General features: G+C 45.2%; 2 protein-coding genes across 10 annotated transcripts in view; one reads left to right on the top strand and one right to left on the bottom strand.

Moving 5' to 3' along the window:
* The first annotated feature begins 53 nt into the window (after window positions 1-53).
* Window positions 54-18,841, top strand: DNAJC16 (DnaJ heat shock protein family (Hsp40) member C16). Of its 7 annotated transcripts, none has more exons than XR_008616933.1 (11): window positions 54-72; window positions 7,805-7,935; window positions 9,600-9,783; window positions 10,761-10,943; window positions 11,086-11,162; window positions 12,292-12,372; window positions 12,464-12,562; window positions 13,135-13,305; window positions 13,811-17,013; window positions 18,110-18,273; window positions 18,753-18,841. XR_008616933.1 is itself a non-coding variant. In XM_028487814.2 (9 exons), the coding sequence occupies exons 1-9, from the start codon at window positions 70-72 to the stop codon at window positions 14,208-14,210; spliced, it is 1,329 nt and encodes a 442-aa protein (XP_028343615.1). In that variant the 5' UTR covers window positions 54-69; the 3' UTR covers window positions 14,211-17,182. The 7 variants fall into 7 exon arrangements, 1 of the variants encoding a protein (XP_028343615.1); XR_003679180.2 differs by having other exon boundaries at window positions 13,811-14,266; XR_008616931.1 differs by lacking the exons at window positions 18,110-18,273; window positions 18,753-18,841 and adding an exon at window positions 17,109-17,182.
* Window positions 17,816-24,379, bottom strand: part of AGMAT (agmatinase (putative)) — a 9,749-nt gene continuing 3,185 nt past the window's right edge. The window contains exons 3-7 of one of the 3 annotated variants that reach the window (XM_024125220.3): window positions 22,479-22,527; window positions 21,231-21,426; window positions 20,612-20,791; window positions 18,750-18,834; window positions 17,816-18,018 (exon numbers count right to left, since the gene is read on the bottom strand). In XM_024125220.3, coding sequence (XP_023980988.1) covers window positions 17,945-18,018; window positions 18,750-18,834; window positions 20,612-20,791; window positions 21,231-21,426; window positions 22,479-22,527 — 584 coding nt within the window. In that variant the 3' untranslated portion in view covers window positions 17,816-17,944. Of the gene's footprint in view, window positions 18,019-18,749; window positions 18,835-18,860; window positions 19,279-20,611; window positions 21,427-22,478; window positions 22,528-24,379 lie in introns of those variants that run through there. The other 2 variants (XM_055083759.1, XM_028487816.2) reach the window with 2 other exon arrangements.

Consider the following 24,379-nt stretch of genomic DNA (forward strand, 5'->3'; position numbering starts at 1 on the left):
AAGGTTGACAGAATTCCCCATCCTGTGTTCTAGTGGGGACAACAGACAATCAGCGTAATATACTCTATCATGGTATGTTATATAGTGATACGTGCCAAGGAGAAAAATAAAACAGGGAAGAGGGACGTAGGGTGTTAGGGGAGAGGGCTCACATTTTTAAGGTGGAGCAGCCAAGAAGGACCTCATTAAGGTGACACGAGTAAAGACCTGAGGGAGATGAGATTACCTTTTAGGACTCTATCCTAAAGGAATAGGAACTCAGGCAAAGAATTACATATAGAGATGTTAAATATCATTCATAATACCAAAAATGAGGGAGAAATATAAACATCCAATGGCAGGATAATTATTGGTACATCCCAGAGACTATTATATAGCCATTTAAAATGGCAACTCGAGAATACTTAATGATGGGGATAATTTTCCTAACATAATGTTACAGAGCAAGCAGGATGCAGAATTGGATATGCAGTTTATTCACTGACCTCAATTTTGTAAAGTGAGTGCCCCGTGTGCATGTGTACGCGTAGGAAAAAACTAGAAATAAATACATCAAAACATTAATGGTTATCTTTTGATGGCAGAAATATATATTATTTCAATATTTAGGTTTTCAAAAATCCCTATAATGAACATGTATTTTTTAATATTTTTAATGTTTTTTTTTAATCATCAAGAACCCTTTGATACTTTGTCTTATAGGAGGCTAGAATGAGAAGAAAGAGAAATTCTCTAAAATCCTTTATTTCATTCATTCAGTACATTCATTGCCTGCCTGCTGAGCACTAAATACAGAACAGCTCTGACATCCAGTGTTAGTCTTTGTCCTCCTTTTACCCACAGTCAGGAGAGGAGAAAGACCTTCCACTGCAGTAGGTGTCTCACTAAGATGTAGGGTTCCTCCGGGTGCCATGTGGACGTAGAAGGGGTCCTGAGACTATGGGACTAGGGTAGGGGTGTTGTGTGTGACAGAACCAGATGGGAAAAGTGGATAGTAAGGAAGGGAGAGCAGGTTTAAGAAGAAGGTAATGAGTTCAGTTGTGGACATAAGAATTAGAACTGCCTTTAGGAAACCCAAGGGGAGATGTCCATCAGGCAGGGATGTAGATCCAAGGAAAGGCAGAGGGGCTGGAATAGATTTGTGAATCGTCAGTGACTGGTTAGAGGTTGAAGTCTTTAGTGTGGGGAGATCTCCCAGGCATCGTATGTAAAGTAAGGAGAGAAGGCAGCCAAGGACAAAACTCTGGACAATCATCAGCAAATAAAAAGGGAGGATGCCTGATGGCGACTAAGAAGGAGCCAAGAGAGTCAGGAAGCAAACAAATGCCAGTTGTGGAAGAGAGGAAAGAAGGTCATCTCAATCCAAGATTAATCTGTAAGATTTCCTAAATTGCATTTTAGTGATAGCTTGTACTCTTGGGAATTGTTATTTATTTATTCCCTGGGGAAAATCGTTAATCAAATACATTAACAAAATTGCTGGTACAATGGATGCTTTACCAATTTGCTCTTTATGAATATAAAACTGCATTCTTAACATAAACTGAGTCCTCCCAATGGCAAGGGGCTTAGTATAACACTAGTAGCACTAGTGGTTTCTCTTAGCTCTAGTTTATTTGTTTTCATCTGCTGTACAGTGGTTATGGCCACATGATAATGGGTTTATTCATTCTTCTGTTGATGGACATTTCGGGGCTTTAGGACCAGTGATGCCGTGGACATCACATGTATCCCGGTGTACCCAATCACAAGTTTCTACAGGATGGCAGTTTTAAAAATGTGGTTCACAGACCCCTGGGGGCGGGGGGGTCCAAAAGACCCTTTAAGAGAGTCTGTGAGATCAAAGCTGTCTTCACAGGAACCACTAAGACATAATTTGTCTTTTCTCTGTGTTGACGCTTACACCGATGGTGCAAAAGCCATGGTGGGTAAACTTTCCAGTGCATAACCACCAAGTGCACACACCAAGGCCCGGGCACCAGGCTGCCGGTGGCCGTGTGTTCTTCACTCCTAAGCACTCGCCGTAACAACACAGAGGATCAACGCTCATTTCACTGAATAGCCTTGATGAAGCAGTAAGAAGTATGAATTTTATTAATAGGTAAATTGACACTCAAGTCCACGTCTTTCTGGTATCTTTAATGTTCTCTGTGACAAAATAGGAAGCGTGCAGAAAGCTCTGCTGCAGGCCACGGTGCAGAGGGTGTCCTGGGGACAAATCTTTGTGTGGTTGCCTAACTCAGGAGTTTTGAACTAGCCACTTGTCTTATTTTTTTTTTTTTTAATGGAACATCATTTTTTACTTGAAAGAATAATTGATGGACAACTATGGTTACTCAGAGTTAGGCAGACATTTTCTTTAAAATGAATGAAGTGAGCCTGGCACTTTAAGGGAAACAACTCACAGTATCTGTTGTTGCTGATGATAGAATCCGGGCTTCCAAAGAAATTATAATTTTGAAAAATTTGTATCAGCCATCATGACCTTGATAGCTTCTCAAACTTTCTTATGAGACTGGTTCATCGACGTGATGCATTTTTTCATATGAATAAGAAAATTTGTCAGCGTCTGGGAGATCAGTGAACCAATATTTTTCAAATGACCATGCATGAGTGAAAGATCCATTCTAAGTGCAAGGCGATCAGTGAATTTTCCTTCTTAATTTTTGATCAGTGAATTTTAATTTAACAGAGTACTGAAAGTTCATTGATGGGAATTCCCCTGCGGTCCAGTGGTTAGGACTCTGTGCTTCCACTGCAGGGGCACAGGTTCGATCCCTGGTTGGGGAACTAAGATCCCCCATGCAGCACAGCCAAAAAAAAAAAAAAAAAAAGTTCATTGAATCCACATAGCAGCTAACCTTTAAGAAACTACCATTTGTCCAGTTTCGGTGTAGTGGCAAAGAAGAATATCCATAGTTATCTGAAAAGCTATTAAAATAAACCTCCCTTTTCTTTTTTTTTTTTTTTTTTGCGGTACGCGGGCCTCTCACTGTCGTGGCCTCTCCCTTCGCGGAGCACAGGCTCCGGACGCGCAGGCCCAGCGGCCATGGCTCGCGGGCCCAGCCCCTCCGCGGCATGCGGGATCCCCCCGGACCGGGGCACGAACCCGCGTCCCCCGCATCGGCAGGCGGACTCTCAACCACTGCGCCACCAGGGAAGCCCAAACCTCCCTTTTCTAACTATATATCTGTGTGAGGCTGGATTTCAACCAAAACAATATATGACCCCCGATTGTATATAGAAGCAGATATGAGAATCCACCTATCTCTTCTATGAAACCAGACATTAAAAAGATTTGTAAAAATGTAAAGCAGTGTTAATCTTCTCACTGAACATTTTTTGGTTTTGGAAATTATTGTGTTTGTTTTGTTGTGTTTTTTTTTTTTTTTTTTTTTTTTTGCGGTACTCGGGCCTCTCACTGCTGTGGCCTCTCTCCCCGCGGAGCACAGGCTCCGGACGCGCAGGCTCAGCGGCCATGGCCCACGGGCCCAGCCGCTCCGCGGCATGTGGGATCTTCCCGGACCGGGGCACGAACCCGCACCCCCTGCATCGGCAGGCGGACTCCCAACCACTGCGCCACCAGGGAAGCCCTGTTGTTTTTTTTTAATGTTTAAAAAATGTTATTTATGTTAACATATATGGCTTTATTTTTTTTAATGATTAAATATATATATATATCTTTAACTTTACTAGCTAATGTGTTTTCCTAAGTACATTTCCACCAATCATGTGTGAATGTTCCATTGCTCCATATCCTTGCCAACACTAGACCAATTTAATTTTTCTGACATGAATGGTGTTGATTTTTATCAAATACTTTTTACACATCCATTATGATTATCCAGAGTTTTCTTCTTGCATGTTCTGTAATGTGCTAAATCATATTAATCATTTTCTAGTGTTAAACCTAACTTGCATTCATGAGATAAACCTAGCAGGATCATTATTTATATTTTGCTTTCAGTATATTGCTGTATTCAGTTTGCTAACATTTTGTTTAGGACTTTCACATTTATGTTCAGAAATGAGATTGACTTCTAACTTCTCCTTCTCAAGATGCCCATGTGAGGATTTGAATCATGAAACGAGATGGGGTGTGTTCTCCCTTTTTCTCTTCTCAGGAAGACTTTGTGTAAGATTGGATTGTCCTCCTTGAAAGTTTGGTCAAAACCACCTATGTAAAGCCATCTCAGCCTGAGTTTCTGCTTAAGGAAAGATTTTTGACTACTGACTCATCTTCTTTAATGGTTATAGAACTATTTAACTCTTCTCTTTTTCAGATATTGTTCTATTTTTCTAGAAACTTTTCTGTTTCATCTAAATTTTCAAATTTAAATGTGTATGTGTATATATGTATATGTATATATTTTTAGTTTCTACAACATAGGGAGTGATTCCTCCTCATCATCCTTTTTTTTTTTAATATTTATTTATTTTTTTGGTTGCTCCAGGTCTTAGTTGCAGCAGGCTCCTTAGTTGCAGCTCCAGAGCTCCTTAGCTGTGGCTCCCCAGCTCCTTAGTTGCAGCACTCAGGCTCCTTAGTTGTGGCTTGCGAACTCTTAGTTTCGGCACGCATGTGGGATCTAGTTCCCTGACCAGGGATCGAACCCTCATTGGGAGCGTGGAGTCTTATCCACTGTGCCAGAATGAGGTCCCTTTTTTTTCTTTTTTTAATATTTATTTATTTGGCTGCGCCAGGTCTTAGTTGCGGCACTTGGGATCTTCGTTGCCGCGTGCAGGATCTTCATTGTGGCATGCAGGATCTTTAGTAGCGGAATGCAAACTCTTAGTTGTAGCGTGTGGGATCTAGTTCCCTGACCAGGGATCAAACTGGGTCCTCCTGCATTGGGAGCACAGAGCCTTAGCCACTGGACCACCAGAGAAGTCCCTCGTCATCCTTGATAATGGTTATTTGTGCCTTCTCTCTTATTTTCATGATTGGTTTTACCAGAGGTTTGTCAATTTTATTAGCTCTCCCAAAGAATCAATTTTGGTTTTGTTAATTCTTCTTCTTATATATTTATTTTGTTTTATTTATTTCTATATTCATCTTTAGTATTTCCTTTTTTCTACGGTTGTATTTTTGCTGTAACTTCTTGATATGGATGTCTGGTTCATTCATTTCTTTTCTATTATATTCATTTTAACATTACTCTCCAAGTACTACTGATACTTTATCTGAGTCCCAAAGTTTTGATAAATAGTATTTTCATTCATCACTTCAAATTCAAAATATTTTCTTATATCTGATATGCTTTCTTCTTAGGTCAATAAGTTATTCAGAGTTTCTTAATTTCTAAACAAAAAGGGATTTTCTGGTTTCTGTCTTATATTGATTTCTTCTTAAATTGTGGTCAGAGAAGCTACTATATATATCATTTCAGTCCTTTGAAATATATGAAAGTAATAACAAAGTGGTCATATTACAGTTTTGTTGTCCGCCTTTTATACTCAGTAACATTGTTACTTTGGAGTTTTCTGGGGGTTTTTGTTTGTTTGTTTTTGTTTTTTCGGCCACACGCAGCGAGGCATGCGGGACCTTAGTTCCCCAGGGATTGAACCCGTGCCCCCTGCAGTGGAAGCACGGGTCTTAACCATCAGACTGCCAGGAAGCCCCAGGGAGTTCATTTTCAATTGTTCAGTTTCCTATAAATCTTGAAGTAAATTTGCCTAAAAATTCCAAATTATTGACTTTTTAAAATCTGCTAGTGTAAAACCAGTATACAAAAGTTGTCCAGGGAAAAGAGCACTTGACTTTTCCTTTGACCTGAAATAGCTACGTCATTGCTCTCAGCCCTGCTTTTTTTTTTTCTTCTTTTTTTTTGTCGCGTTGGATCTTTGTTGCCGCCTACAGGCTTTCTGTAGTTGTAGCGAGAGAGGGCTACTCTTCGTTGCGGTGCGCGGGCTTCTCATTGCAGTGGCTTCTCTTGTTGCAGAGCATGGGCTCTAAGCACGTGGGCTTCAGTAGTTGTGGCACGCAGGCTCAGTAGTTGTGGCTCATGGGCTCTAGAGCGCAGGCTCGGTAGTTGTGGGCGCCAGGTCTTAGTTGCGGCACTTGGGATCTTCGTTGCCGCGTGCAGGATCTTCATTGTGGCATGCAGGATCTTTAGTAGCGGAATGCAAACTCTTAGTTGTAGCGTGTGGGATCTAGTTCCCTGACCAGGGATCAAACTGGGTCCTCCTGCATTGGGAGCACAGAGCCTTAGCCACTGGACCACCAGAGAAGTCCCTCGTCATCCTTGATAATGGTTATTTGTGCCTTCTCTCTTATTTTCATGATTGGTTTTACCAGAGGTTTGTCAATTTTATTAGCTCTCCCAAAGAATCAATTTTGGTTTTGTTAATTCTTCTTCTTATATATTTATTTTGTTTTATTTATTTCTATATTCATCTTTAGTATTTCCTTTTTTCTACGGTTGTATTTTTGCTGTAACTTCTTGATATGGATGTCTGGTTCATTCATTTCTTTTCTATTATATTCATTTTAACATTACTCTCCAAGTACTACTGATACTTTATCTGAGTCCCAAAGTTTTGATAAATAGTATTTTCATTCATCACTTCAAATTCAAAATATTTTCTTATATCTGATATGCTTTCTTCTTAGGTCAATAAGTTATTCAGAGTTTCTTAATTTCTAAACAAAAAGGGATTTTCTGGTTTCTGTCTTATATTGATTTCTTCTTAAATTGTGGTCAGAGAAGCTACTATATATATCATTTCAGTCCTTTGAAATATATGAAAGTAATAACAAAGTGGTCATATTACAGTTTTGTTGTCCGCCTTTTATACTCAGTAACATTGTTACTTTGGAGTTTTCTGGGGGTTTTTGTTTGTTTGTTTTTGTTTTTTCGGCCACACGCAGCGAGGCATGCGGGACCTTAGTTCCCCAGGGATTGAACCCGTGCCCCCTGCAGTGGAAGCACGGGTCTTAACCATCAGACTGCCAGGAAGCCCCAGGGAGTTCATTTTCAATTGTTCAGTTTCCTATAAATCTTGAAGTAAATTTGCCTAAAAATTCCAAATTATTGACTTTTTAAAATCTGCTAGTGTAAAACCAGTATACAAAAGTTGTCCAGGGAAAAGAGCACTTGACTTTTCCTTTGACCTGAAATAGCTACGTCATTGCTCTCAGCCCTGCTTTTTTTTTTTCTTCTTTTTTTTTGTCGCGTTGGATCTTTGTTGCCGCCTACAGGCTTTCTGTAGTTGTAGCGAGAGAGGGCTACTCTTCGTTGCGGTGCGCGGGCTTCTCATTGCAGTGGCTTCTCTTGTTGCAGAGCATGGGCTCTAAGCACGTGGGCTTCAGTAGTTGTGGCACGCAGGCTCAGTAGTTGTGGCTCATGGGCTCTAGAGCGCAGGCTCGGTAGTTGTGGCGCACGGGCTTAGTTGCTCTGCGGCATGTGGGATCTTCCCGGACCAGGGCTAGAACCTGGTTCCCTGCATTGGCAGGCAGATTCTTAACTACTGCGCCACCAGGGAAGTCCCAGCCCTGCATTTTTTAAAAAGATCACCCCATGTTTATCTGCTCAGATGAGTCTGACTTCACGTGGTTTTATTACCTTAGCCAGGATCAGGCACTTCTTTGTTTTGGTTTTTTTTTTTTGGCCGCGCTGCACGGCATGTTAGGATCTCAGTTCCCTGACCAGAGATCGAACCTGTGCCCCCCGCATTGGGAACACGGAGTCTTAACCACTGGACCGCCAGGGAAGTCTCTCAGCTACATGTTTATTAAGCTGTAAGTAAAGCCCATTTTCAGTGAGAAAACTGAATCAGAATCCACTGTCTCTTGGTTTTTCTCCAGGCCCGAGGTATGAAGAAACAGGTCATTGATGAGTTTGTCACCCAAAACAAGTATCTGTTGGCAGCCAGGCTCACCAGCCAGAAGTTGTTCCATGAACTCTGCCCCGTGAAACGTTCTCACCGACAGAGGAAGTAAGGACTGAAGGCTTTGCCCCTGCTCATCAGTGCAGCAGAGGGGCATGCTGCACTTTACTACAAGGCAATCAAACGTCGACCCTGAGACCCTCAGGATGTATTCTTCATGTAACAAATATTGATGAACACCTATGGCAGTGAGGGGTCTAAGAGTCCAGGGCACCCTAGGACCAAATTATTGGGAGTGCCAGAGAAGATCCCCCATAGAGGTAACACTGTAGCTGAGCCCTAAAGGATGAGTAGATTTTGCCGGGTGTCAAGGAGAGCCTGGCTCACTGTAAAGCAGCATGGAGTAGGAGAGAGTTACTGTTCCTACCGGAGTATTCCACACAGGGTGAGCCTCTGGGGGTCTTGGAGAAGGTCTTGGAGAGGAACCAGGTTAATGACTAAACAGTAGAGAAGTGAGGGTACCGAGGAAATGGTAAAATAATTACATGCAAATAGCAGGGCTGAGGCATACTTACTCATACAGAGTGTCTAAAGTCTGGAAATACAGGGAAAATACTTATTATACCTCTTTCAGATTAATGAATCAGTGCCTTTAAATTTAGGGCTGTTTCATCTGTGAAAGCTGTCTGGATATGAAAGGAAAACATTTTGATCACGTTATGTGAAAATACAACTAAAATATTATTTAAAACAGGAAAAATTCCCTATGTTTCCAGACTTTTCAGTTTCCTTTATAGACTAAGAGAAGAAAGACTTTAATTAAATGTAAGGCAGGTGATCCTGGACTTAAAGGATTGCTATTTATACCGCCTTCAGAAAATATCCCCAGTCCACGCACGCCTCCCCTTTGTTAGCACCGCCACCCTCGCCAGGTCACTGTCACCTCTTGTCGAGGCCTCCGTGTTAGCCTCCTAACCTCCTCTGCCTCCGCTCCACTCTCCCACCCTCCGTCAGTTCATGTCAGCCAGCGATCCTCCTAACACTGTGGATTGGATCGAGTCCCCCAGTCTCAGGGTCTTTGCGGTGCTCTGTGCCTGGAGTGCTCAGACCCCACTTCCTCTTATGGCATCTCCTTCACGTCTCTGCTCAGCCAGCCTGATGGACCGTGACTCCCAGCCCACCCTTGACTCTCTCCCCTTCACTTCTTTTTTTTTTTTCATAACCCTTGTCACTGCTTGTCATGATCTCTCCATCTATCTATCTGTTATCTGCCTTCCACACTGGAATATCAGCTCCATGAGGGCAAGATCATTGTCTGTCTTACCTGGCATCTATCGAGTGCTCAGTAGTATTTGAGAGAATGAACGCATGAATGAATGATTAGATGAACTTTCCCTTGGCGCCACTACAAAGGAAGCCCTTCAGAATGAGGCCCAGTGGCCCTGGCCTCAGATAGGCCCAACCAGCCCTGCCTGCGGTGGGAGAACTAGAACAGATGCCTCCTGCATCAAGGGTTCAGTGACCATTGCCTTCAAAGGCATCTCTAAATGACGTGAAGTTTGGTTTGGGGAGAGCATCACCAGTCTAGAAGGAAGCAGGTCCTTAATGTCTTGGACATTTTCTCTCATTAGAGGCTCCCCCGTGAAGCTTTCATTCCCAAAACATGCTCGTTCACTTTGTAAATGAGCGTCTCCTCTCTTTCACCTTCACTTGCCATTCAGGTTCTAGCCGTGGCCTCAGGGATTAAAGTCTTCTCTTTTGTTGACATGCAGGTACTGTGTGGTTTTACTGACCGCTGAGGCTACCAAGTTGAGTAAACCCTTCGAGGCTTTCCTGTCCTTTGCTCTGGCAAACACACAGGACACAGTGAGGTTCGTGCGCGTCTACAGCAATCGGCAGCAGGAGTTTGCCAACACCTTACTGCCAGACAGCGACACGTTTCAAGGAAAATCAGCGGTGAGTCGTGGATGCTGTCCCGGTCTCGAGCTCGTCACAAGCACATGACACTTAATTCTGAGTCCTCCTTCCTCAGGAGTTTTCAACATAGATTCCAGGAAGTCCAGGAATCTCTGAAGCCTGCTTGTTCTGTTTTGTTTTGCCTTATGTTTTCCGAGTGCTTGGAAGTCATTTGACTTTTTTTTTTTTTAATTAAAGTATAGTTGATTTACAATGTTGCGTTAATTTCTGCTGTACAGCAGATTGATTCAGTTATATATACATTCTTTTTTATATTCTTTTCCATTATGATTTATCACAGGATATTGAGTATAGTGCCCTGTGCTGTCCGAAGCCTGTTTTGAAAGCACTCCTAAAGTAGTCTTTTACCATGCTGATTTCACCTCCTAGATTTTCAGCCTTGGACCTTCACAGGAAGCATCTTCCCTCTGGGTAAAGATTAAAGAGCATCGGCCCTTTTCACCAGTCTTTCCCCATGGCAGGTCTAGTCTTACAGTACCTAGTTTGTAGAATCTTCCTTAGGCTACCAGTAATAGGCTTTCCAAATATCTCCCTTCTGTGCTTCTGCCTCTTTTACTTCATCCTAATTGATCTCACCTTCCTTTCCCCTCCTTCATCATCACCCTCTGCAGAAGCATGAAATTCTCCTCTGTCTTTTTTGTCATCTTGGTAATTATGGAAAAATCTCTCGAAAAAACAAAGGTTTCCTTCTTTATGACATTAAGTCAGAAGTTATAGAACAAGTCTATTGAGAAGAAAGAGCTTTAACTTTAGCAAAAGCTCTGGAAAGTCACCATAAAACTAATTTCTTTTGTTAGAAAAATGTAAATCTCTTGCAGATATTGTATACTCATCCATACCTGTGTTTGAGCTTCACTAGACCCATTTTTTCCCATCCTCCCTGAAAAAAACGCAAGCAACAGTAACTTCACCTTCTTTTGAGAATTCTCATGGCTTTTCCTCTCTTTTTCTCCCAGGTGTCTATCTTAGAAAGGCGCAACACAGCAGGGAGGGTGGTGTATAAAACCCTGGAGGATCCCTGGACCGGGAGTGAGAGCGATAAATTCATCCTTTTGGGTTATCTTGACCAACTGCGGAAAGACCCAGCTCTTCTGTCCTCGGAAGCTGTGCTCCCCGACTTGACCGATGAACTTGCCCCTGTAAGCACGTAGCCCAGGAGAGCAGGCACCGGGCAGGGCTCCTGAGCCCCCAGAGCAACAGTGCCATGTTGGAGGCAGGGGACTTCCCCCTCCGGGGCTCAGGGGTCCAGGCCTGACCGTCACCCATTTTCTCTCTCAACAGATTTTTCTCCTTCGGTGGCTCTATTCTGCTTCTGACTACATCTCAGACACTTGGGACAGCATATTTCACAGCAACTGGTAGGAGTATTGCCAAGTTTGAATTTCTTTATCTCTGTTAACTGCCAGGACCACTGTTTTTCTTTCAAAAAGAGTCCACTCTTCTTTCATTTCAGCGTGGACTCCATAGGCAGGTGGAAGAGTGTTTACATATTTTCAACAACTGTTCCCCTTCTTCTTTCAGTGACTTCCCTTTTTTAATATTTGCTGATTGACCCTTTCCCACTGGTGGGAAAAGAAAGGATCACCCATGGCTGCCCCTCCAGCTTGCAGAGCCTGGGACCATCCTCTTCATCAGAGCACCTCTGGTGTCCAGCACAGGGCCTGACACACATGGAGTCCAGTGAATAGATACACAAATGAATCAGTGAATTAATCGGAGAAGGGAGGGCTATACCACTCCCACCCCAATGAGACCATGAGCTCCTGAGGACAGACCATGTCCCACTCATGTTCGTGCTTCCTGGCCCCCAACCCAGCTCCTGAAAAACAGCAGGCCTTTGATGGGTGTTTGTGGGTGAATAAAATTTCAGAACACCTAGTGGAGATCTTGAGAAGTCAACTTTTTCCCACCTTCTCCTCCCCTCTGGGCCACATCTGAATTATTCTGGCCAGAAAAAAAAGAATAAATCAAAATAAAGGAAATAATTCCACAGACCTTTTAGTCACCTGATACTACCCTTGACATTAGAATGTTCCTCCATGTTCACAACTTAAATCGTTTGTTACCCCTCTTACTGTTTCCTTCTGCAGAATTTATTCAGCACAGCCTGAGACACAAAAACTTTTTGAATAAGTGATCTGTGCATTAGAACAGTGAGGGAAAAATCTCTGCTTTCACCACCACCACCACCCAAAAAAACCTCTGTTTGTATGAGATTAGAAAGTGTCAGACTTCCCTGGCGGTCCAGTGGTTAAGACTCTGCACTCCCAACGCAGGGGTTACAGGTTCGATCCCTGATTGGGTAACTAAGATCCCACAAGCTGCACGGCGCAGCCAAAAAAAAAAGGTGTTTGTTGATGTGAGAGCTTTTTGGTTTGGGGTTGTTTAGGGGTTTTTTTGAGCCGGAGAGAAGAAACCTAAAACCATTAATTGACACGTCACAGCAGCCCACATAGAGCTGACCAGAGCTTGTGAACTTCACTTTAGGCGGGAAATGATGCCCCTTCTGTCCCTGGTCTTCTCTGCCCTCTTCATCCTCTTCGGCACTGTCATCATTCAGGCTTTCAGGTAAGAGCCTCCACGTCTGCTCAGTGCCGTGTCTGAAGGGTGAGCCCCAAACCGTACAAACCTTCTGTAAAACTCCTTTTTCTTACTTCAGCGACTCAAATGAGGAGCGAGAGTCAAGCCCTCCAGACAAAGAGGAAGCCCGCGAGAAGAGCGGGAAGGCAGAGCCGAGCTTCACCAAGGGGCCCAGCAGGTCGCCCTAACCGAACGCCAGCACCTCGCCCTCCGTAGCAGCCCCGCACCCCGCGGGGTCTGATAAGCAGCGTCCGGGGGTCTAGTGCAGCTAAGAACCCCGGCTCCCCTCCTTGTGTGAGATGTGGGTTTAGGCACGAGTCGCAGCTGAAGAGCGTTGACTGAGCCTGCCGAGGCATTCAGACACAGGACTAGTTATCTTCTCCTCAGTACCCGGAGTTTCTCAATCCCAGATTTAATAATGAAGGCGGGAAGGAAGCAAAGAAGCATGTCAGGGAGATGCTAGATGAGCTAGAAGCAGAGAACGGTGCGTCACCATAACTGTGTTGACGGCCTTCATCCTGTCCTAAAGCCGCTTCTACACCAACTGAACGGCAGCACCAGCAAGGCTCTTTATAGGCCCGGGATAACTAAATCGGGGTCAGTTCCGCCCTGCCCGTGTGTCAGGCTCGAGGCTATTAAATAACATATCTAGTCTGGTTAGAACATATCATTTTCTTCCACTTGTTCCTTTTAAAAGTCATGGCATTCCCTTATCCTACAAGATCTTAATTCCGCAGTTTTTCTCCACAGCAAGATTCCTAAAAAAGGCTTTGTGGAGGTGACCGAACTCACAGATGTAACGTACACCAGTAACTTGGTCCGCCTGAGGCCAGGCCACATGAACGTGGTCCTTATCCTGTCAAATTCCACCAAGACCAGCCTGCTGCAGAAATTCGCTTTGGAGGTCTACACGTTCACTGGGTGAGCTCCTGTGTGCACAGGAGAGGGGTCAGGGGGTGTGGAAGGAGGAGGGGGAGAGCCTGCATACTTGGGTAAGGAGGCAGCTGGAGGGCCTTTATCCATGCAGCATGATGTTGGCTGCGACCTTTCCAACCCAGACCTCTAAGCCATCATGGGGGGACCTTTCTTCCCCTTGACTGTTGGCTCTGAACAGAAGAGCTTGAACTCAGTCTTCCCTGAGCCCTTTCAGGAAACTCTCTTCTCTAGCTCTTGTGTCTTTTCCTGAAGCCAGACACTGAGAGTGATATGAGTGACACGCAGCAAGGGACGGGAAATGGATGAGAGGCTCTTGCCGCCATTGTAGAAGCCCTCCGGGTCCCGCAGAAATCCTTCGTTTCTTCTGTATGCAGGCCCCACCCAACACAAAGCCTTTTCCTATTATTTAAAATCTGACTGAGGTACCTGTGTTCCCTGCGACTAAATGTGTTGGGAAATACCTTAAATCCTCCTTCTGTCCTTCCTGCAGGAGCAGCTGCCTGCACTTTTCCTTCCTGAGTCTAGATAAACACAGAGAATGGCTGGAATACTTACTAGAATTTGCTCAAGATGCGGCCCCGATCCCAAACCAATACGACAAGCATTTCATGGAACGTGACTACACGGGCTATGTACTGGCTCTGAATGGCCACAAGAAATACTTCTGCCTCTTCAAGCCCCAAAAAACAGTCGAAGAGGAGGAAGCCCTGGGGTCGTGTAGTGACCTTGACTCTTCCCTCCATCTGGGTGAATCTCGAGGGAAATCTTCTTCTGGCCTTGGATCCAGGCCCATCAAAGGAAAATTGAGCAAGTTGTCCTTATGGATGGAACGGCTGCTGGAAGGCTCCTTACAGAGGTTTTATATCCCGTCATGGCCTGAACTAGACTGAGAATTTCAAAAAGAGGCTCGAACTCTTCAGGCTTTTTAACAGGCCCCTGTGAACAGGTATTTTCAGGACTCAAACCATCACAGTGGACAGAGTATAGTTTAGATTATTCTTCCAGAACAGTGGCTAGAAGGATCTTTCCTTTGTCCTGTTCTAACCTAGGAGTGAAAAACACCACACACTGAATTCCCCAGATCAGAATACTTTCCTTTGGGTCTGTTTTCCTCATTTGAATGCCACACTGTTTAAAACAGACTGCTCGTTCCCTCTTCCTTTGTTGCCCCGCCCCGTGCTCGCCCCCCCCCGCCTCCCCTGTCCTGTCTCTGTGCTGTGGGAGAAGCACAGGGCTGGACCCTGCATCAGAGCCTGGGGGGACCTCGCGAGCCTGGTGTGCTGGTCGGGCCACCTGTCCCCCGCCCAGCCTCGGCCGTGCTTCTGCCGCGGTGCATGCTGTAACGGTGGGACAACCCACCGCAGCTTCTGGGCCCTGTGTCTCAAAAAAGGCCTAGTTCCAAGCGATCTTACATTAATGGTTTTTTTGGTAGTAAATGGCTAAAAGTATAGTTGGGGGGTATCCTCCTACAACAGCTTGTCAGCCACGGTTTTAAAAGGTTAGGAACGAGTGGGGTTTCTGCACATATGTTTGATTTTCTTCCCGAGACAAGAGAAGGGAGGGCTGGGCAGCGCCTGAGCGATGCCTTCGTGAGCATCCCATGAGCCCCCTCCCGAACACTGAAGGTAGCCGGCGAGGGATCCGCATGGCAAGAAGTACTGTAATGACCTTGAGCCATTTACCTGTATGTTTTCAGATGCCTTTCTGCCTCTGTCAGTTTTAGGGTATGGATATTAGGAGCCATAACTTGTAATCTTGCTCTCTGAACGTAGAGATAAGCTGCTATAAGCCAGTAGATGTTAAACTGAAGACACATTATTCCTGCCGTGAGTCAGGCTCAAGGAACCTCTTCCCTACAGTGATGTCTCTTTAGTAAAATATCAGACATATCTTTGTATCAAGGAACTTAAAATTTCTCAGCAATTGTATTTTGAATACTGTTACCCCAAAAGTGCTGTATCTTCAAGTCCTCTTTGGTGACAAGCGAGCCAAGACACGTTCTAGACTCCTGTTTTGCTCACTTTGAGCTTCTGGCCTATATTCTGATGTATCATCTAATTGTTTTCACTCTTAAGTTACAACTCCTTCACCAGTAACAGGGTCAGACCTGTCATCAGCACCCCAGCTCGCTGAGCTCCAGTGAACGATGGACCCCAGGTGGGGCCCTACCAGCCAGTTAGAGAGCTTACCTTTTCTTTTTAGAGCACACCACCAGTGGGGTTTGGACAACCTCAAAGAGTTCAGATGTCAAAACAGATTGCCTTTTTGTAAAGTGAAGGGTCAAAATCAGTGATGGGACAAAATAGGTTAATATTTGCTTTAATCGTAATTGCTTTAAACTAAGCCATTTGGATTGAGCTACAGTGGCAAGTAACAAATTATTTGAGCCCAGAAATTCCTAGTTTTCATGGAATCTATAGCTTTATTTAAAAAAGTAAATTACTGCCAGGCTTTATTTTTCCACATGATCCTCTAAAAGTGGATGTTTATTCTGATTGCCGTATCTCATGGCACCTGGCCTAGGTAGAACTGATCAAGGAATTCATTTTTGGCTCTGTGATGCACCAAGTCCTCAAATTTATTTCCTGCATCTCTTATGGCCACGTTGCTTCTATGAGTAGTGTTTTGGTTCAGTGGTAGGTTTTTATTTTTTTAATTTCTGGTACTAATGGGATTCCTGACCTTAATTTCTGAAAACCAAAAACACCCCAGATTCGTTCACTTTAAAAAATTATATCATTAAAATAAAAAGCACCTTCAGACAGCTGCACCTTTGATTTGTGTAAAGAAAGGAAGTGATAATAGTGAAAACGTTCCTAGGAAATATTTCAATCCAAAAAAATCATCTACAGATCCATTTGGGGGCTGGTAGCTATGTCCCCGAAGAAGAAACTGGGAAGCTTTTAAACTGACCTTTACCCTTGACCACCCAAGCCTTTCCTCCTGAATGTCATTTCCATGAATTTGTTTACTTTTGTGTCAAATGTATGAGCCACTGGCCTGGTCAGCCAATGCTACCATTTCTCTTACTCACATATGTAATCACACAGACCCAATTTTGGCTTTAAGTTAACTTCCTAGTCTTCGAGTATCTTGAAACTGACAATGTTGGTGTTTTCAGAGGTAGGTCTTTCTGATTGATACAGACTATGCATCATGTTTAGCAGATGGGGACAACTGGCCTAAAACAAGCCTTTGTAGATATATGCACCCATTTTTTAAAATTTTTTTTATTAGCCCAGGTGTCGGTGGCACAATCTGTCTAACACAGAGTTCATCACCTCCAACTAGGGAACATTTCAGCGAGCAAGCCTTCCCTAACTCCCATTAGACACCACAGTCTTGCCGCCATCGCTTATTGACCATGAAAACTTGGTTGTGGTTTCAAATACTAGGTTGATTCCCTCCTTATTCAGTACATAAATGTTTTCCTGCTATAAAAAGAAGCGGGATCTGAATGTGTTTTAAGTGATTTGCATTGTTTGGGGAAAGGGATTAGGAGCAAACACTCCAACATTTTTTTCTAAGTAAAATTCCTGAAAAGCTGATGGAAAACATTCTTTCCAGCTGAAACGTTGGCCATGTCCAAATACCTGACATTGTCCCTTGAAACAAACGCAGCGTGTCTGCGGCCGAATCTGTTCAGTTTGTCAAGGAGGATGATTATACTTTCGAGACAGACCTGAAAAGAAGGTGAATATTTTGCACTTTTGATACTCTTAGGAACAAATAACTTATTTGGCAAATGGTGTCTTTTTTATGTTGTTTTTGTTTTGTATTGTGAACAGGCACTGAAGCTGATGTTATTTTGTTTTAAGAATACTACAGACTGGAAACAGAAATAAACTATTTTAATGTGTGATGATTATGGATAGCTCTTATGTCGCGAGATGATTTGACCATGGACACGTTATCAGCAAAATTGAATTCGCGTGTAACTCAACACACGCTTAAGGTCATCACGCCTCCACTGCAGATTTCGGGAATTGCTGTCATAGAGGGTGGGTCAGCGTGAAGAGAAGATAATGCAAGACTGAGGCTCAGAGGGAGAGGGTTAAGGAAAGGTCACTAAGAGGCAGCTGATGTCACCTGGTTTTGAAGACATTCGTGCATCTTCCTGGGCTTTTGAGTGGGAAGTTGCTTTATTAGGATCTGCATGTTATGTTTCCTTTCAAACTTTTTTTATGTTCACAATGGTCCTAAAACCAAGATGCTCCGCAGCGTAGGGGCTGTGTTTTAAAGGAAGATACTATAGAAATATGGAATGTTTTTCTACAGTATTATTTCATAGGGTTTTTTCATTTCATTCCTCCAGATTTTAGATAATCTTAAACTAAATTCTCCATCCCTTTCCCCTTTATCCTCCATCACCATTCATCAAAGGAAAAAAAAAAAAGCACAAGTGCATTTTTTTTTTAAGTTAATTCAAACACCTTAGGAATATTAGCCGTTTGGATTAGAGTTCTACTGTAAGCCCCGATTGTAGAGCCACCAGTGACACTTTTAGCAGAACGTTTTATTGGCATAAACTCTTTAGTACTCGGATTGCTTGCACATAAGTTCTTCTGGAGAACTGGTCATCCAGGCAAGCTCTTGTTTTATCTTGAACATCGTAGCACAAGATTCAGGCGACTGTCACTTTGGGGAGAACACACAGCATTTCAAACAGCAGGTTTGCCGCCACGAGGGCTGTGTTTCCTACAAAGAAGTGAAAAACCCAAAGGTGACCACCGCACAGACCGCCTCCTCGGGCTCCTCAGCCTTTGTCCCTTTGTGCTTCCTTTTCCAGAGTCCTGCCTTGCGCGCTCCTCTGCGGTTCCCCACCACCCCGTGGACATGCTTTCCCCGGTGTTCTCTCCATCAAGCGTCATTCAGAAGTGGTATTTTAAAATTCAGAAGGCTCTCTGTTTACTCTGAGAACAGATTTCCCCCAAAGGAAAACCTATCATATTGGTGTGTATCGTATTTACTATCTATCCTCTAAGGCTAACAGGCCTAACCCTGTAAGCTTTTCTAGATTAAAATTATTGGGATGGCATCGGCTTTGAATCTCTCTCCTAAACCAGCTAACTCCCCCACCTTATCAATATTAATAAATATCATTTACGCCTTGAGAATTCACTTTTCAATGAAATATCCAAGGCAGATGGCACTGGGCAGCCCTATCGCTGAACTGCACGCTGGTTTCTCTCTCTTCTGCTGACGGTGGGGGGCCAGCTAACAATCCTTAGCCGCCTCCCAGGGGTTTTGTTAGGGTTCATTAGCTCACATCCGTACGGTGTACAGTAATAGGTTTATTTTCTTCACTGTAGGACATACTCAGCCGGTTCCCGAGTTAAATAAAGGGACCCATCCATCTACTTATTAACTAGATTAATACAATTTAAACTAGCCGCTGCCTACGGATCACATTTGTCCCCCTTACTCACCAGAAGGATCGTACGGCGGTGAAACCTCCACGAGATCACAACCCACCACGTTCAGGCCTTGACACCCCCGGATGATCTCCAGAGCCTGTCCAAGATGAAGCTTGAGTTGTCCAGAGAGGTAATAATTGACAACAGAAAGCAACCAGCAGAGGCCTCCATGGCTTTCTCCCAACACGGGCCTGCCCTTCGACTTGGAACTGTCGCTTTCCCTCAATAAACATTCATTGACCACCAGGCACCCTGGTGGGATCACAGAGACAGAAAAACCAATCGCTTCAGCGCCAGCATGAAGGGCTTCAGGAATAGTATGAGCACATGTCGCAGCCTGAAGAGGCTGGGGAAGGCTCCCCCACGGTGGAAACACTTAGCTCAAGGAACTGACCAAGCAGAGGAGTAGGGGGAGGGCAGCCCAGGAAGAGGGAAAGACACGTGCAAAGGCGCCAAGACGGAAGAAGTACTAGTAGTCAGACGTGGCCGGAGATAGGATGGCGGGGGGTGGGGGCAGGAAGAGCGTCACTTTGCTTCCGTTCTGCAGGTGAAAAGCAGGAAGGATGCGAAGCTGAGGAATGAGGAGCGTGTTCTAGAAAACTGACGGGAACTGGGAAAGGCTTTACAGAGGCTGTTATGACCATCCTCCTTTCTGAGAGGATAGAAGACAGTTGATTAGTTCAAGCAGTCTTCATTTACTCCAGTATCTGTGAGTACCTCCTACTGATATGTCAGACACTCTCCTCGGCTCGGAGAGTAGTGAACAGAACAAAGGTCCACGCCTGCAGCTTTCCTTCCAGGTACAGCCACACTCCAGGGCGGCCTCCTTGTGCTTACCGTACCCCTCAGCAACCCCCATGCTCCCTCTCAGCATACCATGGGAGCTTTCTCTGGGGGTTTCTAAAACTCTTGAACTACCCTGGGAGGTGTTAATCCCACTGTGCATACCTTGAAAATTTAACCCCCAGGCCTTCCCTGGTGGCGCAGTGGTTGAGAGTCCGCCTGCCGATGCAGGGGACGCGGGTTCGTGCCCCGGTCCGGGAGGATCCCACGTGCCACGGAGCGGCTGGGCCCGTGAGCCATGGCCGCTGAGCCTGCGCGTCCGGAGCCTGTGCTCCGCAACGGGAGAGGCCACAGCAGTGAGAGGCCCGCGTACCGCCAAAAAAAAAAAAAAAAAAAAAAAAAAATTTAACCCCAAAAAGGTAAGTTTGGTGTCTGAACAGGGGGCACTACAATATTGTCCCCATGAACAGGTGGACCAGAGGCAGAAAGACCAAATAACGGACTATTATATCCCAGATAAGAAATGAGGGCCCGGACTTCCCTGGTGGTACAGTGGCTAAGAACCTGCCTCCCAATGCAGGGGACACGGGTTCGAGCCCTGGTCCGGGAAGATCCCACATGCCGTGGAGCAACTAAGCCCGTGCACCACAACTACTGAGCCTGTGCTCTAGAGCCCTCGAGCCACAACTACTGAAGCCTGCGCGCCTAGAGCCCGTGCTCCGCAACAAGAGAAGCCACCGCAGTGAGAAGCCCTTGCACCGCAATGAAGAGTAGCCCCCACTCGCCGCAACTAGAGACAAGCCCGGGCAGCAACACAGCCAAAAATAAATTTAAAAATAAATTCATTTTTTTAAAAAAAGGAAGAAAAGAAAAAAAAAAAAAGAAAGAAAGAAATGAGGGCCCTTGCCAAAATCAGTCACTCATCAACAAGGGAGAATCCAAACCTGTGATCAGCCCTGAGCACAATAAAGGTCCAGGTGCTCTGATTTTAAAAGCCCATCCTGATTTCTAAAGACTCAGTTCAAGTCCCAGGAGAGTGGGGAGCTAAGTATCCTCACCCACAGGAAGTGTCACTGGTGGAGCCTCCTTACCTGACTAGGGGTGAGACCAGCAATTTCGGGTGTCCCTGTCCCTGGGGCATAGGCAGGGTCCAAGCCGTCGATATCAAAGCTGATATAAATGGGTCTGACTCCCATCTGCTGCCTCACTTTTCCCATCAGAGGAACCAGTGACTTCATCCAGCAGTCTTCGGCCAGGACCACCCGGAAGCCCTGAGAAAGAATTGAAGAGCAGAAAGTTGACACTTGGGCCTGGCAGCATTTACTGGGCATTTCCTATAGGCCTACCCCGTGCTCAGCTTATGTGCACCTCAACGTTGACCCCCGATCTCCATGAGGAGGGAACTATCATGCCCATATCGGACCCATCGCCTTGGGTCTGGACCTCCTCCACTCTTTTCCAAGCCAGCAGCATCCAAGGGCTTGGTTTGTTTCTGCTTGTCTCCCCTCCCCAGCGATAAGAGGCCTCCTCTGCCTCGTGAACTACCATCCCCGCTCCTACCTGCTCCACATGATGCAAACTCACCCTTCTGTCCCCACTTTGAGCTTGATTAGCAAAGTCCCTTTGAATCCATAGCCTCCATTGAGTGGGCAATGGAGAGGAAGGCACTTTGGGGCCGGGGACAGAGGGAGGGGGCTTTCGGCCTGTCACCTGGCTCCGGCTGTATCTGTAGGTATCCAAGGTCATGGAAGAGCCCCGGATGCCGATCTGTACCACGCGCTTACAGTCCAGGAGTCCCTCGTCCACGCACCGGCGGAAGGGCGTCCCGTGATAGAGCTTCTCACCCAGGGCCTTGTCCGCCGTGTCCATGTGTGCATCCACGTGCACCAGCCCCATAGGCCCATGCCTGATGTGACAACAGGGCGGCTCAGAGGCCAGGCCTCCCAGTGGGGCCTGAACACCACCACCCTCCAGGCCACCAAAACTTGATCACAATTCATAGCCATGGAAGGGGGACCTGGCATCAGTTACCAGCCTTGCAACTGGTTTCTGTCTTCAAACCACTTAGCTTCTCAGAAGGACAATAAGCTCAGAGAAGTCAGGCAGAAAACAGTCATGTGCTTTAGCTGACGCTCCCTACCTATCACCCAGAATTTTCTTCACTTACAGATGGAGAGGGCTGGGTGGGTGAAAATAAAGGGTGGCGGCTCAGGTGAGCTCATCTGAAGGCTCAACTAATCAGCACCACCCTTTCTCCAACTGCGGTACCAAGAAGCAGCTTCCACTCAGCTCTCTCTCTATAATCCCCATCAACCCTGCCAGCCGCCCAAAAAAAACAGACAATCCAAATCAGTGCCAGGCAAACACAGCTTCCAGAAAAGCCTTGTACCCACCCACCCACCTCCAACCAGAATGCCACCCACATAGCTTTCCTCTATATGAATTCTGGAGCTCACCACCTTGGCCCATCTGTCTATTTCTCAAACTAACTAACCAAAATTAGTCAGTCCCTGATAGATTTTCACTACTGGAAAAATCCATCGTCTCATCCTCTGGGAAAGGGGCCCTCTCAGGAAAAAACAGGGCCTCTCCTCAGCAAGCAACACCATTGTGCCTGTCAGTATTCGTATTTGGCCTTTGAAGTAAAACAGAAACTGAAGTTAACTGGGGTTGTGTGTTTCACTAGGGGCTCATCTTCCAAAAACAGAGGCAAATGCTGAGCGTGCATACCAGAGCAGATCTAGGGCAAGGGCGGGTGGCCAGGGTGTTAATAATAAATTGTCTTGGCTCCCATCTGGTGACTGACAGACACACCTGGAGCTCGACCTTAATTTTGATCCATAGAAGCAACTCAATGGGGAATTTCCTATCATCCCCAATAACCTGAGCCAGCAGAGGTCACCTGATGCCATCTAGCAGAAAACAACTCATTCCCCAGCTCTGGCCTTTGGGACTTACTTTTCTGCCATCGCTTGCAATATAGGATAGGTGATTGTGTGATCTCCACCTTCAAGGAGAAAAAAAAGAAGAAAACATCTGGAACATGGATAAGATTCGAGGACCATGTATCACCTAGAAAGATCTTTAATCTGCCCAGTTCTGCCACCCTTTCTATTAGACTAGAAGAACTATGACCCCAGCTAAAATATGATCTTGTTCAGTGGTGGAGAAATGGCCACTAAATGTTTGACATTACATTGTCATTTAAAAGAGGAAATTAGGGCTTCCCTGGTGGCGCAGTGGTTAAGAATCCGCCTACCGATGCAGCGGACAAGGGTTCGTGCCCCGGTCCGGGAGGATCCCACATGCCGCGGAGCGGCTGGGACCGTGAGCCATGGCCGCTGAGCCTGCGCGTCCGGAGCCTGTGCTCCGCAACGGGAGAGGCCACAGCAGTGAGAGGCCCGCATACCACACACACACAAAAAAAATAAATAATAAATAAATAAATAAATAAAAGAGGAAATTAAATTAAGGCTTATAGGGAAAATGCTCGGACCAGCTCTGTCCAGTTGAACTTCCTGCAGTGACACGCATGTTCTGTATCTGCACTCGCCAACATGGTGGTCCGTAGCTATTGGCTATTGAAATGTGGCTCATGCAACTGAAGAATTGAATTTTTTATTTTATTTTATTGTAATTCATTTAAATAGCCACATGTGGCTAGGGGCTACCATAATGGACAGCACAGGCCTAGAAAAGTATTACCATTGATAATTATTAATAACAACAATAGCTAATATTTATGGAAGCTTAAAACATGCCAGTCACAAAGCTGGGCACTTTATATGCACTTTTGTTATATGCCCCTGACACAACATAAGAAGGAAGGTGGTGGTATTTTTATTCCCATATTACAGATAAGGAAATGAAGCATGAAGAGCTAGTGAGAGGTGGAGCTGAGATTTCAAACCACGTCAGCCAGAAACCCCACTCCTTACCACTATGCTCTGCAGGCTAGGCCCTCTCATTTGGCAGAAATAAATTTTGATATTTAGAAAAAGGTACTATTTTGACTATTGGTGAACAGGAAGAGAAAGAACTGCTACAGTGAGAGTGGGGCGGCGGGGGGAGGGTAAGAGGAAAGCTGCTCTATAGATTGACATAGACCCTGACGAGAGGAAAAGACCCCCTTGCAGTTCTCTCAAATAAAGTCATTGAAGCAATGTCCTTGAAATAGTTAAGAAGTCACAACTAAGCCCCTGCTGGCAGCCTCCTCAGGCCTGGCATCCAGGGCTGGGACAAGGTGAGGTGGATAGAGGCACTTGCCGGATGCAAAATTGAAGGGACACCAAAAAAAAAAACTCAGTAATTGGGGAATTCCCTGGTGGTCCAGCGATTAGGACTCTGCGCTTACACTGCAGGGGACCTGGGTCCCATCCCTGGCCAGGGGACGAACGAAGATCCTGCAAGCTGTGGGCCAAAAAAAACAAAAAAAAAAACTAAGTAATCAAGATAAATACTATTTTAATGTAATAGTTTTAAAAATCAAAATCAATGCAAAAAAAAAAAAGAATCCATGATAGGGACTTCCCTGGTGGCGCAGTGGTTAAGAATCCGCCTGCCAATGCAGGGGACACGGGTTCAAGCCCTGGTCTGGGACGATCCCACATGCCGCAGAGCAACTAAGCCCGAGAGCCACAACTACTGAAGCCTGTGCGCCTCAGAGCCCACATGCTGCAACTACTGAGCCTGCGTGCCTAGAGCCCGTGCTCCACAGCAAGAGAAGCCACCGCAATGAGAAGCCCGCGCTACTTTATTTATTTATTTATTTTTCTTTTTTATAAATTTTTTTTTTTTTTTTTTTTTTTTTTGGCTGCGTTGGGTCTTTGTTGCTGCACGCGGGCTTTCTCTAGTTGCGG

This window comes from Physeter macrocephalus, chromosome 3 (assembly GCF_002837175.3).
Source record: "Physeter macrocephalus isolate SW-GA chromosome 3, ASM283717v5, whole genome shotgun sequence".
NCBI lineage: Eukaryota > Metazoa > Chordata > Mammalia > Artiodactyla > Physeteridae > Physeter > Physeter macrocephalus.